Source organism: Lipotes vexillifer, unplaced genomic scaffold (assembly GCF_000442215.2).
Source record: "Lipotes vexillifer unplaced genomic scaffold, Lipotes_vexillifer_v1.1 scaffold356, whole genome shotgun sequence".
NCBI classification, from domain to species: domain Eukaryota; kingdom Metazoa; phylum Chordata; class Mammalia; order Artiodactyla; family Lipotidae; genus Lipotes; species Lipotes vexillifer.
In genome coordinates, this window is record NW_006797342.1 from 4,127,249 (window position 1) to 4,143,121 (window position 15,873).

The 15,873-nt window shown below is 52.7% G+C and overlaps 1 protein-coding gene across 1 annotated transcript in view; it reads left to right on the plus strand.

Annotated features, from left to right (window-relative positions):
- PXDN (peroxidasin) overlaps nucleotides 1–15,873 on the plus strand; it is a 41,779-nt gene that overhangs the window by 17,642 nt on the left and 8,264 nt on the right. The window contains exons 9-16 of the mRNA XM_007469250.1: nucleotides 4,719–4,991; nucleotides 6,078–6,194; nucleotides 7,311–7,469; nucleotides 8,234–8,346; nucleotides 9,034–9,190; nucleotides 11,801–11,909; nucleotides 12,457–12,614; nucleotides 13,642–15,145. Of these exons, the coding sequence (XP_007469312.1) occupies nucleotides 4,719–4,991; nucleotides 6,078–6,194; nucleotides 7,311–7,469; nucleotides 8,234–8,346; nucleotides 9,034–9,190; nucleotides 11,801–11,909; nucleotides 12,457–12,614; nucleotides 13,642–15,145 (2,590 nt within the window). The remainder of the gene's footprint in view (nucleotides 1–4,718; nucleotides 4,992–6,077; nucleotides 6,195–7,310; nucleotides 7,470–8,233; nucleotides 8,347–9,033; nucleotides 9,191–11,800; nucleotides 11,910–12,456; nucleotides 12,615–13,641; nucleotides 15,146–15,873) is intronic.

Here is a 15,873-nt window from a genome sequence, read left to right on the forward strand (position 1 = left end):
GGTCTGTGTTTCCCTCATGCTTTATCGTTCAGGGCATTGAAGTACCCTCAATCCCAAGATAAGTGGTTTGTGTGTTTCTTTGATTAGAATCCTAGTACAAGACCTTCGTATCACTTGGCTCATCCCAGCATAGGCACAGTCAAGAGTTACTAGTGAATGAGAGTTTCCAGCTGTCGAATTTCCCTTCAGGGGAAAGTGCGGTGCAGTGCACATATTGCAGCCACATCAAAGCCCTTTAATCCCATGTTCCCCGAGTGGAACAAGGCGTCCAGCATCTTTGCAAAGTCACATGGCTGTGAATCTACCACAGATACGTTAGAGCTCCCAGTCACAGAAGGAGCTTGTGCTTTATTTGTAAGGCACAGGGAAACCCACAAAATATTGAACAGAGTGGTGCAGTTCTGTAGGTATATGTCAGAGGACAAAAGGGAGTAATAGAACGTAAACCGTGCATTTCCTTAGCAAAGTTGCTATGTTAGCGGGATAATTGATTCCTAGATGGGAATATTAAAATCTCTCTATGGCCTGAGAGTTCCAAATCTAACCCCTTTTGATCTGAATTTTTGTTTCTCTCTCGGGATTGAGAGCCTTCGTTAGTGCACTAGTCTGTGCTTGTTGGCACTGCTCCCTAAAATGCACATGGAGGGTCTCCTGCAATCCGTGACTGGAATGTCACTGCAGAGTGAGTGGGTCAGCCAGTGGCAGCCTGCCAGCCTAGACTAGGGGCTGCCAAACCTGGACCACTGCCTGTTTTTCCAAGATCTTTGAGGTAAAAATGTGTCTTGGGCTTCCCTGGTGGCGCAGTGGTTGAGGGTCCGCCTGCCGATGCAGGGGACACGGGTTCGTGCCCCGGTCCGGGAAGATACCACGTGCCGCGGAGCGGCTGGGCCCGTGAGCCATGGCCGCTGAGCCTGCGCGTCCAGAGCCTGTGCTCCGCAACGGGAGAGGCCACAGCAGTGAGAGGCCCACGTACCGCAAAAAAAAAAAAAAAAAAAAAAAAAAAAAGCGCCTTACATTTTTATGTGATTGAACAGCTTAAGAGTAATATTTTAGAATACATGATAATTATATGAAGTTCAAATTTCAATGTCTGTTAATTTTTATTGGAACATAATCACGTGCAAAGATTTATGGCCTGAAAAGCCCAAAAAATATGCTCTGTGGCCCTTTATGGAAGTTTGCCAACACTGTGATGTAGGTAATGATAATGGACCCATTTGTAAGTCTCCATGAGTCACAAAGGGCTAAATGTACTGTATCTGTTTTGAAGCTCTGTTATTAGGGGCATATAAGTTTGCAGTTTTTAATCTTCCTCATGAATTAAACTTTGGATTATTGATGCTTTTTGCCTTAAGGTTAGTTTGATTTTATATGGATGCAACCCACTTTCTTTTGATTAGTGTTTGTCAACTATACTTTTCCCATCATTTTGCTCTGAACCTTTCTTCTTTACTTTTTTTTAAAACTTGTTACTGGAGTATAGTCGACTTACAATGTATTAGTTTCAGATGTACAGCAAAGTGAATCAGTTATACCTATACATATATCCACTCTTTTTTAGATTTTTTTTCCCCATATAGATCATTACAGAGTACTGGAAAGAGTTCCCTGTGCTGTACAGCAGGTTCTTACTAGTTATCTGTTTTATATATGGTAGTGTGTATATGTCAGTCCCAATGTCCTAATTTATCCCTCCCCCTCCCTTCCCCCTCGGTAACCACAAGTTTGTTTTTTATATCTGTGACTCTATTTCTTTCTTTCTTTTTTTTTTTTATAACCTATAGGGTTTTTTTTGTTTTTTTTTTTTTGTATGTTTGTTTTTTTAATTTATGGCTGTGTTGGGTCCTCGTTTCTGTGCGAGGGCTTTCTCTACTTGCGGCGAGCGGGGGCCCACTCTTCATCGCGGTGTGCAGGCCTCTCACTATCACGGCCTCTCTTGTTGCGGAGCACAGGCTCCAGACGCACAGGCTCAGTAACTGTGGCTCACGGGCCCAGTTGCTCCGCGGCATGTGGGATCTTCCCAGACCAGGGCTCGAACCCGTGTCCCCTGCATTGGCAGGCAGATTCTCAACCACTGCACCACCAGGGAAGCCCTGTGACTCTATTTCTGAACCTTTTTCTATATTAATATATTTTGGGTGTTTGTTGTAAACAGCATAGAGCTAGAGTTTTTTTAGAAAACTCACACTGACTTTAAAAATGAGTCCATATACATTTATTGTGGTTAGCAATTCAGATTTATAAATTCTACCTCTTATTTTGGACAATTTATCCAACCTTTTCTATGTTTCCTGCCTTGTTTTGAAATAATTTTTTTTCATCTTCTATTTCCTACTTCTAGTTTGGAAGTTATATACCTTATTTCTTTTCTGCAAGTGGTTATTCTAGAAAAATTTCAAATGCATTCTTAAATTATCAACGTTTACAGTTACTGTCTTTACATTTGTCTCAAATATAACTACCCACCTTAATTTCTAGGCCGAGTTCTATTTTTTAATGTATAAAAGGTGGTTATGTTGTACTGTTAATGTTTGTCTCGCTGTACCGTGTAATTATCACTTCCAGTTCTTTTTCTTTCTTCCTGCGTCTCAGCTCTTCCACTGAGGTCACTTTCCTTCTGCCTAACGTAGTGGGAGTTAGACAGCAGGCCTATGTGCCGACCCACTTCGGGTTGATAAAGGCCGACGTGAGGTTTATTTCTCCCTTCTACTCAGCAGAGGTCCCTGCGGGGGGCTGGCGGATAGGAGCTGACTTTCTCTTTCTCGTACTGATGGTGGAGCATTTTGGGGACCCGTCCTAGAGTTTTCTGTCTGACTCTCATCCTGGGGTGTCTTCATCTTTCTATCTCCTAAGGGTCCTACAAGCCACATGTACAATTGCAGGGCCGTGCCAATGCCTCAAGATGGGCTTCGCCTTTGGTTCTTGTCCCTGTACGTGGCTCCACATCTCCAGTTTGCCATCCTCTGGAAATGCTAACGTTAAATGTCACTTCTGTGTTTTCTGTGATCCACTGTTACTTAGATATGTGATAAGTGGGGTTTAAAAATAAACAGAAGTATCCGAAGAGCTCTCATCACAAGGAAGAAATATTTTTCCTTTTTCTTTTATTTTGTATCTGTATGGGGTGATGGATATTCGCTAAACTTATTTTGGTAATTACTGTAGTTCAAATCACTGATGTAAGTCAAATCATTATGCTGTACACCTTAAACTTATACAGTGCTATGTGTCAATTATATCTTAATAAAACTGGAAGAAAAAAATAAAGCAGTTTAAAAATTTTTTTAAATAAAAAACAAAAATGAACAAACGAGAAAAGATGTAGAGAAGTCTCTTGCCTGTCTCCTTCCCTGGTCCACGTAATTCCCATCTGCATCCAACCTCCTTCTAGAAAATACTGCCAGTGCCTGCAAGGCCAGAGCTGCTTGTTACTTACTGGATGTTAGAGACCTTTCATTTCAACATATGAGGGACTTCCTTACTCTTACCCTTTTTATGGCTGGTGCAATGGAATCCCATTATCCAGATGAAACATCTATTTAACCTGTTCCCTTTGAGGTACATGAAGTCTATTCCAAATCTTTTGCTGTCACGGGTCTCCATCTCTTTATCCAAAACGCTTTGGGCCAGAGGTGGTTTGAAATGTGGAAATTTGGAGATTTTTTTTCAGAAGGGCCACATGGTACATAATCCATTTACTGACTTGAACTGTCACAGAATCTTGGATAATGCCCCACCCAATCAATATATGAAATCCTATAGCAAACTGAATGGATGTTCACAGTAAGTGGAATAAATGAAGGTCATGAGTAGCCTCGTGCTAGAGAGATCAAGGAAAGAAGTCATGAAAAAATATTTTATTTTTGGAGCTTTTGGGGTTGGAAAATTGTGGGTCAGGATGTCAGCCTGAAGAAACAACACAGTAATAAAAAAACCCTTTTTGTACATATATTGTTTTACAAGCCAGTAAAAAACATTGGGTTGGCCAAAAATTTCGTTTGGGTTTTTCTGTAACATGGAAAGACCCGAACGAACTTTTTGGCCAACCAGATATCTGTGGGGTACATTCCTAGCAGAGTAATTTCTGGGTAAAAGGGTGAAGGAATTTTTAGTTTTGATGTATGTGGCCATGTTTCTGTCCAGGTGGACCGTGGCAACTTGTGCTACCCACGTGTGAGAGTTCTGTTTCTTCACGTGCTCGACACACAAGCTCAATAATAAGTGTGTGGATTTTTTTTTCTGGATTTAGAGTTGAAAAATGATCTCATTGTAATCATAATTATAACCATCTCATTAGAGTATTAATTTGTATTTTTCTTTCTGTGAGGGAAATTTGTTATTTCTGTATGTTCTAAATACCCTTTAAAAATAATGTTTTATAACCAGTAAGAGCTACTAGCAAGGTTTACTGAAAAGACTGACATATACATTTAGAATTAAAAAAACAGTAAGACTTCTGCAGAGTTTGGTCCACGTTTGAAGAAGGAATCAGTCAGTCAGGGCTGCTGATGGTGGTTTGACCTGAGGCCATGGACCCTCTTTGCGGTCTGCACGTTTCTTGAAAAAAGAAAGGAGACAAAGCGTGCAATTGTATTGTATCTGTTCTACTTATTTTAGACTTTAATAGCTAGAATGAACAGCATGAAAATAGAAACCCCCAGCAAAAACATCTGCTAAACTGGAGGATTTTAATTCTGAATCTGTGTTTCCTGTGACAGCTCGCCCCGCTTTTGTAATCCAACCCCAGAACACGGAGGTGCTGGTGGGGGAAAGTGTGACCCTGGAGTGCAGCGCCACAGGCCACCCCCCGCCAAGGATCACCTGGACCAGAGGCGACCGGACCCCCGTGCCCGCTGACCCGCGGGTGAGCATCACGCCATCCGGCGGCCTCTACATCCAGAACGTGGAACGGGAGGACAGTGGCGAGTACACCTGCTTCGCCTCCAACACCGTGGACAGCATCCACGCCACGGCTTTCATCATCGTCCAAGGTGAGAGCATCCACGCAGAGGCCCCGGCTCCCCTCGGCCTCCCTGGCTTGCCCTCGAGCCAGCCCCTCCGTGGGCTCCGCCTGGTCTTCCAGTCCCGGAGCCTCTGCTTCAACCTCTCCCATCACATCTGACCTTCGGTGGGACCTGGTGATACGTTTATTTTCCAAGTGCAGGCTTTAGGTGGTCAGAGCTTTATTTTTCGGCTGTGTTCCCCACACGAATGTAGGTACGCATGCCAGTTCACCAAGACCTGCGTGTACGGAATCAGTATGTCTTACACACGTCTTGGAATTTCCTTAGGGTCAATTTTTGGACATAGGGTCTGAGAATATGTATAGTTTTAAGACTTAATGCTGTGTGTTTCCAAATTCCTTAATTGAGTCTGTAATGAGTTTATTAGTTTTCAGATAAACTGCCAAGCGGGACTTTGGTTAAGAAGCGCTGGGACAGCACAGAAGTGAGAAATGCAGAGAATGAGTCCTTTCCTTCTCTTCTGTCCCCACCGGCTTCCTTTGTCCCCAGTGGAAGCCACGTCACTAAAAGTTGGTCCTTAATCCGTCCTCTGGCCCTTTCTTTGCACCTGTGACCGAGCAATCATGTCACTGGTTTTTACCGTTTTTGATTGTGGTTGTTGCTTTTATAAAAATGGAATTATATTGCATATATTATTCTGTCATTTTTTTTCACGCAGTAATGATAAAATAACTCCTGTCACCATGCACAGTTGCGCTAGATGACATTTTATACCATTTGTAAATATTAGTTTAGGTTGAGGAGTGAGATGAATCTCTTCAGGTCAGGCCCCTTCCAGGAGCTGAAGTAGGTCGTTGCCTGTGTTCTGTGTTGTAGCCTCAGTGCTGTTAAATTAAGAGTCTTCTGCACACTTGTCAGTGTGATGCTGAGAAGCACCCAGCGTTTGGTATTCTTCCTTTTCACTTTCCGGCATCTTCCTCTGCTCGGGATGCTGCACCCACAGTCGGGGTCCTGGTAGGACTCTCTGAGGGCGGGCGGTGTGCCTTCAAAACGGCGTTTTCACCCAAAGCTGTCGCCTAAATGTTGCGTTTCCAACGTCTTTCCCTCCGGAAGCGCTTCCTCAGTTCACTGTGACGCCCCAGGACAGAGCTGTCATCGAGGGTCAGACAGTTGAGTTCCACTGTGAGGCGAAGGGCTACCCACAGCCGGTCATCGCCTGGACGAAAGGAGGTGAGGTGTCGGGCAGGACGGTGACCCACTCCCTCTGCCCTTCCCTCCCTGGGACTCGGACCCCCCCGGGGGCTGAACCCGACGTGACCCAGAGCTGCGGGCACGTCCGGTCATGGGCCACCCCCCTCACACACAGGACAGGAGACCTGTCCGCACCGAGGACCTGAATGTCAGGCCCATCTCCTCCCGAGTAGTCTGGGTCCCGCCTTCAGTGTGCACTGAATTAGCCTCTGGAGCAGATTTACTAGTGTGCAGATAGAACTTTCTAGAAACTGGTGGTAGAATACATGTACCGTATATATGACTTTCTCACTTGAATTCCCAGAGTTCTCTTGCTGCTCCCCAAGAGGTGTTGTGACTTGACCACGTTAGTTCCTTGGGTGGGACCCCAGCCGATTTCTCTAGCTGGGAAGCTGCTGGGCACACAATGTGGGGAAGGCCCAGCCCGTCACCCCAGGGGGGGTGACAGCAGCCTGGCCGGGTAGGCTGCGGAGAGGCAGGTGCCAACGTTGGTGGACCATCAGGGTCTGCTCTGGAATCGAGGGGGTGACTAGCGCGGGGCCAAAGGGCACCACCATCCCTTCCTCCCCTGAGGGGCCATTCCCAGGGATCCTGGGAGCAACCTGGGCGAGAGGAGAGCTCGCTGTTTTCGGGTGGAGAGGCTCATCCCTACTTGGAGAGGCTGCTTGTCTCTAAACAGCACCAGCCCATCCCCTTCCCAGCCCGCGACGCCTTCCCACCCCTCGTCCCCTTTCCACCTCCCATCCCTCTATGCCCAGCCTGGGACCGGCCTCTCCCTGTCTCCGAGTCTGCATACCACCCCGGCTCTTGCTTACTTAGCCCTCGACCCCCTGGTCCCTGCCCCTTGCTCCTTCTCTGGAGAGTCTTGGGGGGGCCGGGTCTGTGTGCTATTTGTCCCTGAGCTGTCGCACACGCACAGGTGTGTGACAAAGGCCGGGACGGTGACTCCAGGCCAGATCTGGGGAAGACAAGCTCGACGACCCCTTTGTCCCTCAGTTAGGGTTCTGCCTGACCATGAGGCTCCCGTCTCCCACCTCTAAGGCCAGGCTCGTGTCCATGTATCCCTGTCACTGAGAGTGCATCCCCACCTTGCAGGGAGCCAGCTGTCGGTGGACAGACGGCACCTGGTCCTGTCGTCAGGGACCCTTCGGATCTCGGGCGTCGCCCTGCACGACCAGGGCCAGTACGAGTGCCAGGCCGTCAACATTATCGGCTCCCAGAGTGTCACCGCGCACCTGACAGTCCAGCCCCGAGGTAGGCAGTGGTCCCGCACCCCTCCCTGCGATGGACCGTCCCCTGGACTCGCATCCCGAGAACGTAGTCTAGCCCGTCTCTCCCACGTCGGCAGTGAGGACACTGCCACATGTGGGACACAGGTCACGTTATGTCACTGTGTCATCCCTGCCTTCCCTGGGCGTGAGCGAGGTGGCCCCGGACCCAGCAGCACCGACTGACCCGGGAACAGGCCCCCATGTCCTCCTGGACGCGAGGTTCTGCCTCCTGCTGGCCCCGGGTCCCTGCTGAGAGCCGGGAGAGGAAAGCAGGAGAGGTGATGACCTGGGGGGTGGGCGCAGAGTGGGGCTGCCTGCAGAGGGTCCCTGGGGGTCTGGGCCTGGGTCTGCTCCGGCTGATGGGCTCTGGGTCTGCCCTCCGGTGCCGAGCAGGCAGGACAGTGGGCGGCCCGTGGGTGAGGTCATCAGCCAGTCCCCTGCTTCCTCCCGTCACCAGCTCTTGAGGCGGGGGCGGGGGGGGCTTGGATTTGGCAGCCCCAGGCTGCCCCAAGCAGACCAGAGCCGTGCGGGCAGAGCAGATGCTGCCGCGCAGGTGGAGGGTGGCAGCCCTGGACCGTCCCTCGGTCCTGTCCGGCTCCTTCACTCCGGCAGCTGCAAGCAGGAGCACTCCGTGCCCTGGGCCTGCCCGGGCCGAAGGCGGGGCCTCTGCTCGCCTGAAGCTTTTGTAACAAATCAGGAGTCTCCCGGGTTCTCCACGTGTGTCAGCCCGTGTCCCTTGCCTTGCAGTCACCCCGGTGTTCACCAGCATCCCCAGTGACACAACGGTGGAGGTGGGCAGCAGCGTGCAGCTGCCATGCAGCTCTCAGGGGGAGCCTGAGCCCGCTATCACCTGGAACAAGGTAAGGGCTGCGGCGTGTGGCTGGGGGCAGATGCTTCTCCAGACCCCCCGTAGCTGGAAGGCAGCCATGGTGTAAACAAAATGAGACTTTGGACATGCTCCTTTACGAGTCCTTCTTGGTGACAAAAGCAAAGAAAGCCCTTTTGTTAGATCCTTGGTCCCATAATCACTAGAGAAGGTTTCCTGTTGTTTCATTTCTCTGTGTTGTTCTTATTAAGCCCAGTAAAGAAATGAATATCAGTGTTTCATCGCAAGCGTTTTAATATGAAACTTGTCCCTGGAGGTCATGCAGTGGCACCCCGGGAGGGAAGTGCGGGGCCTCAGGGCCCTGCAGCCTCGGCCTCGCTGGGTGTGGCTCTGGCATCCTGGCTTCTCCCGCACCATCCACCCCAGTACACATCCCACGAAGGTTGCCTTCTGTGGCCATGCCCCGGCACGCGCACCCCAGAGATCCAGGGAAGTCCCACAGAGTGAGGTCTTAAGCTTTTCTGGGTCTTTTGCAAGCAGGTGGGAGAAGTTCATCCCCTTGAATTTGCATTGGGCGAGTTCCTGCCAGCGTCGGCGGGTCTCAGCACAGCCACCGTGATGGATCCATGAGTGAGGTCCTGGCAGATGGTGCCCCTCTCCCGGGTAAATGCCTCTGCTCCGCAGTCTGACCCCACTGTTCCTTCCATTTATCTTGCTCCAGGATGGGGTCCAGGTGACAGAAAGCGGGAAATTTCACATTAGCCCCGAGGGCTTCCTGACCATCCACGACGTGGGGCCTGCGGACGCCGGCCGCTACGAGTGCTCGGCCCGGAACACGATCGGGCAGGCGGCGGTCAGCACAGTGCTCAGCGTGCACGGTGAGCCCGTGGCACTGACGCTCCCCGCGCCGTCGGAGGCGGCCGAGGAGATCAGGGAGCTTGGGGGTTCGGGCACTATCAGAAAACAGCACAGCCTAACCTTGCAGGGAGGTGAGCGGGGCCCAGAGAGGCACAGCCGTCCTTCCTCCTGCTGCTGTAGGCTCTGCAGGCCGATGTGGTCTTGCCCTTGGAGATCTTTCCTCGCTCTGGGTTTCCTGGTTGGTTTAGTGGTCACCCAAACCCCCTCAAATTCTACAGCATGTCATTTACAGTCACCATTTGGCAAAGCACAGACGTAGTTACTGCTGTGAAAGAATCCCGGCCCCTTCACTCTTTGTTTTCTCTCTGTTCTGGGTGTGTGTGGCCTTGTGCGGTCCTGGCCTGTATTAAGTCTTCATTTTAAACCCCCAAATAATCAAGGACCATTCCCTTCCCTGGATCTGGTTGGTGGCCCTAGAGCCAGGTGGACCCCGGCTCTGTGCCGGCCTGCAGAGCTCACCCAGGGCATCCCCTCCAGCCCCACCATCTGGTCCATCCAGGTGTCACCTCCACCTTCCTAACACACCCGATGTGTTCTGGGCCAACAGGGTAAAATGCACAGCCTATAGCTTTGCATAAAGTCTTTTTTAAAAAATATTTTACTTATTTATTTGGTTGTGCTGGGTCTTAGTTGCAGCTCGCGCGCTCCTTAGTTGCGGCATGCGAACTCTCAGTTACAGCATGCGTGTGGGATCTAGTTCCCTGACGAGGGATTGAACCCGGGCCCCCTGCATTGGGAGTGTGGAGTCTTAACCACCGCTCCACCAGGGAAGTCCCTGCATAAAGTCTTACAGTTCGACCCAGACCTGCACTTTGTCTCCAGCTCTCTCTGTGCCCTGCTTTCACCTCCCGCTCCCCAGTACAGAAAGCCAGAGTTCTCAGGTAACAGAGCCTCCACACCCGGGCCACTCCTCTGGACGATCCCCCAGTTCCTCCCGCAGGAAACATCCTCCACCTGCATGTGCGTTTTTGCCTTTCCCACTTTAATCACCTAATCTGCCTTCTCCAAGGGCTGGTGAGCCTCAGACCTGGCTGGGTGTGGTTAATTTATATGCCGACACCTCACACCCCATACTCCACACTCCCTGCCTGGTGCCTGGAGCCTGTGGGCACCTGCAGACAGCAGTGAAGGCAAAACTGGAAACCTTTTTTTTTTTGAGGGGGGGAATGTTAAATGACCTTATTCTCCCATTATATTAGAGTGTGAAGTGATTATAAACTAAATCGGTGAATCTTCTGACTTAAAAACAGTGTTTTTTTCAATTAATGTTTATTTTTATACTTGAAAAATAATGTTACTTTAACATGAATTAGTTATACGTGAAGTTTAAAAATAATCTCCCACCCATAATCCCACTCCCCAAAAATAACCACCCTGAACATTTTAGTGAATTTCCATTACCCTTTTTTAAGGCATATAAATAAGTGTTTTGGGATTATTTTTCTGTGGTCATTGCTTGAAGAAAAACAAAGTCAGTTTAAATCATTGGTAGTAATGAAATATTAGGGTAATAAAGTTATGTAAGATTGTAACGTCCATTGTGTAACACGTGGCATAAAAATATTAGCTTCTAAAAATTAGTAACTTGGGGCTCTGTTTGAGATCGGTGTCAGGAGGGCATATGTCCCAGTCTGGAGGGGGCTGTATTCCAGGAGGGAGGAGTGTGTATCCCAGGACCAAGTGAAGGCAACATTTCAATAAGGACATTTTCAACCGTGTCAGATTTTCTAGAAGGGTTGAGTCTTTTGAAGGAAAAGGATACCGTTTATTAAAATGCATGTTGTTGGTGACCTGGCATGAGACATTTTGAAAAATAAAGATAAAAGATTGGTTGGAGCAAGGTTATTTTATTTAGCAAACTCTAAACGCTAGAAAAATGTCAATATTAAGTGAAAAAGGAATGAAAAGAGGAAAGTAGAAAGGGAGCCGTAGCTTCATAGGTGTCAGGTTTATCCGAGCGTGCCTGAGTGTGCGTGAACATATGTGCACGTATGTATAGTTATGTGTGTGCATATATGGTCACGTATGTGTGTGCACATGTGGTCATGTTGTGTGTGTGTGCGTGCCCACATGCACACATGTTGGGTGTAAGAATGTCTGATCCTTCCTCGAGGGGATAGGGTGAAGGGAGAGCAGAGTCTCGGGAGGGTGGGCGGGCTGAGATCCAGCACCCAGGCAGGTTGGCCTTTGATGGGAGGAACACACAGAATCCACTGGAAGTTAAAACACCACACTCTCCGCCCAGCAGGGCAGCTGCTCTGGTGGGCCTGAGTCAGCGCCTCCCCTATTGGGCGATGCTTTGATAGAAGAACTTCAGTGTTTTAAGTTACAACTACCTTGTCCTTTTATGGGGTATCCCATGATTTAAAAAATTAAGCGTCTGCAACTTCCATACAGTTTGAAAACAGCTTCTCGTAGAATTTGTGATGAAATAACTTAAGGTGGTGTGAAAAGTAGAAATAACATCGGAGAAAAGTATGCCTCAGTCTAAGTGACATAGAGTCTAGACATTATTCTCTGACTCACTTGTGTGCACGTTTTCCGGTGACGTGCAACCTCGCATTTCCTAGTTCCCGATGTCAGTAGGAACGGGGACCCATTTGTAGCCACATCCATTGTTGAAGCAATCGCGACGGTGGACAGAGCCATAAACTCCACACGGACGCACTTGTTTGACAGGTATTTTCAGAGGCGGGCGGGGCCTCAGAGGGTGATTCTCGTACGCGGTTTTCACCTGTTTGATGGGAACAAAACACGGTTTTAATTATAAGCAGTGTTGGTGTTAACTTTGCTGGGGGTTAAGATAACAGAAAGATACTCCTTTCCAAGTAGAAACTGAACTATGATTCACAAACAACATTTAAAAAAATTTTTTGACTCATTTTGGCTCGTTACTCAGTGATTTGGCAAAAACAAAATATTTCATAAGCCCTTCGTGCATTTGTTCATCTTGGCAATTCTAACATGTTTTTTCTGCATTTGAACTGAAATAGTATGTTGGTGTTTTTTTCTATTGACGTAATTAATTATTTGCTTTTAGTGTCTTTTGGTTTTTGTTCGTTTGTTTTGTTGCCTTCCGCTTGGGATGAGTAAGGTACGATACCTTGTGTCTGTAGAAACGTAGCCACAGAAATATTTAAGAGCGATAATTCTCCTTTGGGCGCGAGTGACCTTTGTTCTCAGTCATCTGTTCCGTTCTTCCCTTTTCTTCCCAAACTCCCGCTAGCCGACCCCGCTCCCCTAACGACCTGCTGGCCTTGTTCCGGTACCCACGGGACCCCTACACTGTGGAGCAGGCCCGGGCCGGGGAGATATTCGAGCGGGCACTGCAGCTGATTCAGGAGCACGTGCAGCACGGCCTGATGGTGGACCTGAACGGAACGAGTCAGTACCCGGGCGGGGTCCACACCCCGCAGATCCCTTCCCCGTGACGACGTCCAGCCTGTCGGGCCCGGGGTCTGTGATGATCGTGGTCACGTGCGGGTTGCCTTGAGCTGGGACAGTCCTGTGGCTCCCCAGGTCTGATGGGAGACCCGGCGGTGACCTGGCATGTGCTCAGCATGGGTGGTCGTGCTGTCCTGGACCCCGGGCCCTGACTGTCGGGGCCTCTGGACCTCGGAGGCCGTGGGTCCAGGTTGGGGCTGTTAGGACGCTGATGGAGCCCCAGCAGGTGCTGCGCAGACGGTGAGGGTGAAGCCACCCCCTCCTCTGCCCGCTGCAGGGGCCCCGCCCGGGAGCATCTGCAGGGCCGGAGGGGGGTTAGCGCCCAGACAGCGTTTAGGAGGAAGCGTTTCCCTTGCTGGCCCTTCAGCCGTCAGGAGTTCCTCTGGGCGGCTGTGACGGAGCAGGCGTGCCAGCCTCGCCCTTCTCTCTGGGGAAGCGGGAGATGCCAGGCTCTCGGGTCTGAGCCCGACGCCAGATGGCGACGGCAGCCCAGTGTCCTATCCCTGCAAAGCTCCTCTCTCGCGCAGGCCTCCAGCACTTGTGTGTCTGACTGCTTCTCGCCCAGCCTGGGAAATTTCACCTCCGGCTCTTTACTGCTTTCGTACGTGGGTGCTTAGGACACTGTCCTCTGCAGAGGGGAGCTGCCACCTGTCTTCTTTAAACGTACATGGGAGCCGGTCCCCAAGGGAGAAGCGAGATGCGTGGTGACCACCCCGCAGCCGTGTGGGGAGCGTGGGCCCTGCGTGTGGAGCCCCAGGCGCCGGGTCTGGGAGAGCTCGGAGCGGGAGTCGGTGTCCAGGTCCTTCCCAGACTTCCCTGCGGGAGCTTCCTCACCTCCCTGCTTGTGCTCTCCCGGGTCCCGGCACTGCTGTTCGGTCCGGCAGGCCCAGCTGGCAGGGGCCCCGGGGCAGCGCTCGTGCCCGCCTGGTGCCCGGGCTGCTGAGGCGTGTCTCCACCTTCTGTCCAGGTTACCACTACAACGACCTCGTGTCCCCGCAGTACCTGAGCCTGATCGCCAACCTGTCGGGCTGCACGGCCCACAGGCGCGTCAACAACTGCTCGGACATGTGCTTTCACCAGAAGTACCGGACACATGACGGCACCTGCAACAACCTGCAGCACCCGATGTGGGGCGCCTCACTGACCGCCTTCGAGCGCCTGCTCAAGGCCGTGTACGAGAACGGCTTCAACACGCCCCGTGGGATCGACCCAGGCCGGCACTACCACGGGCACCCACTGCCCATGCCCCGCCTGGTGTCCACGGCCCTCATCGGCACCGAGGCCATCACCCCGGACGAGCAGTTCACCCACATGCTCATGCAGTGGGGCCAGTTCCTGGACCACGACCTGGACTCCACGGTGGTGGCCCTGAGCCAGGCCCGCTTCTCGGACGGGCAGCACTGCAGCTCCACGTGCAGCAGCGACCCGCCCTGCTTCTCGGTGGCCATCCCCCCCGACGACCCGCGGGCGCGCAGCGGGGCCCGCTGCATGTTCTTCGTGCGCTCCAGCCCCGTGTGCGGCAGCGGCATGACGTCACTGCTCATGAACTCCGTGTACCCCCGCGAGCAGATCAACCAGCTCACCTCTTACATCGACGCCTCCAACGTCTACGGCAGCTCCGAGCACGAGGCCCGCGCCATCCGCGACCTGGCCAGCCAGCGGGGCCTGCTGCGCCAGGGCATCGTGCAGCGCTCGGGCAAGCCGCTGCTGCCCTTCGCGGCCGGGCCGCCCACCGAGTGCATGCGTGACGAGAACGAGAGCCCCATCCCCTGCTTCCTGGCTGGCGACCACCGCGCCAACGAGCAGCTCGGCCTGACCAGCATGCACACGCTGTGGTTCCGCGAGCACAACCGCGTGGCCGCCGAGCTGCTGGCGCTGAACCCGCACTGGGATGGCGACACCGTCTACCATGAGGCCCGCAAGGTGGTAGGGGCGCAGGTGCAGCACATCACCTACCGGCACTGGCTGCCCAAGGTGCTGGGCGAGGTGGGCATGAAGATGCTGGGCGAGTACCGTGGCTACGATCCGGGCGCCAACGCCGGCATCTCCAACGCCTTCGCCACGGCCGCCTTCCGGTTCGGGCACACGCTGGTCAACCCGCTGCTGCAGCGGCTGGACGAGAACTTCCAGCCCGCGGCGCACGGCCACGTGCCGCTGCACAAGGCCTTCTTTTCCCCGTTCCGCATCGTGAACGAGGGCGGCATCGACCCGCTGCTCCGCGGCCTGTTCGGCGTGCCGGGCAAGATGCGCGTGCCGTCCCAGCTGCTCAACACGGAGCTCACCGAGCGCCTCTTCTCCATGGCGCACACGGTAGCGCTGGACCTGGCCGCCATCAACATCCAGCGCGGCCGCGACCACGGCATCCCGCCCTACCACGACTACCGCGTCTACTGCAACCTGTCGGCCGCCCACACCTTCGACGACCTGAAGAATGAGATCAGGAGCCCCGAGATCCGAGAGAAGCTGCAACGGTGGGTGTGGCGGAGGGGGCAGCCCAAGGGGGTCGTGGCCCCTGGATTTGAGTCTCTGTCTGTGCAGCCTCGGGGGCAGGGGGCACGTGGAGACGGGGAGGGGGCAGGTTGAGGTTTGACTTCAGAGATGAGGGGCCCTGTCCGGCGGGCCTGAGGGGAGGGGTGCGGAGGGATGAGATCGCTGGGCAGGACGAGACTGACCCGCGGGCGCTTCGGGGAAGAAACCCTACTGCAGCCTCGGGAGCCGGAGCGCCAGCCCTTGGCGCCACAGGACGGACCGGCCCCCAGCTGTGAGGCTTTGTCTGGAGTCCTCTCCCTAAACCTGCTATCCCCCAGACCCGGGCCGGTCGCCACGTCCCCTGCACCCCCGTCCGTCACAGGCAGCAGCCTCCCCCGTCCTGGGAGAGGGCTCACTGGGCCGGGGGCACGGAAGTGGAGGACGCCCGGGGCGCGGGGCAGGGCTCCTGTGGACCCCCGGGCAGCCCCTCCTCCGTGGGCCCACAGAGGCCAAGGCCGGCCCTGTCAGGCCACGAGGGGCCGGGGTCTGGCGGGACGGGGCTTCCTGCCTGTAGCAGCTGCCTCCTCCCCAGAATCTCTGCGTCCGGATCGCTGATTAGACAGGGTCCTCATGACTCACCCGCCCCCGCCCCTCTCGTGTCCAGTCTGCCCTGGCTCCTTAAGTCCTGTTTTTCTCGTTAATTGTTCCAGTCTCTCTGGGGGGGGGGGGG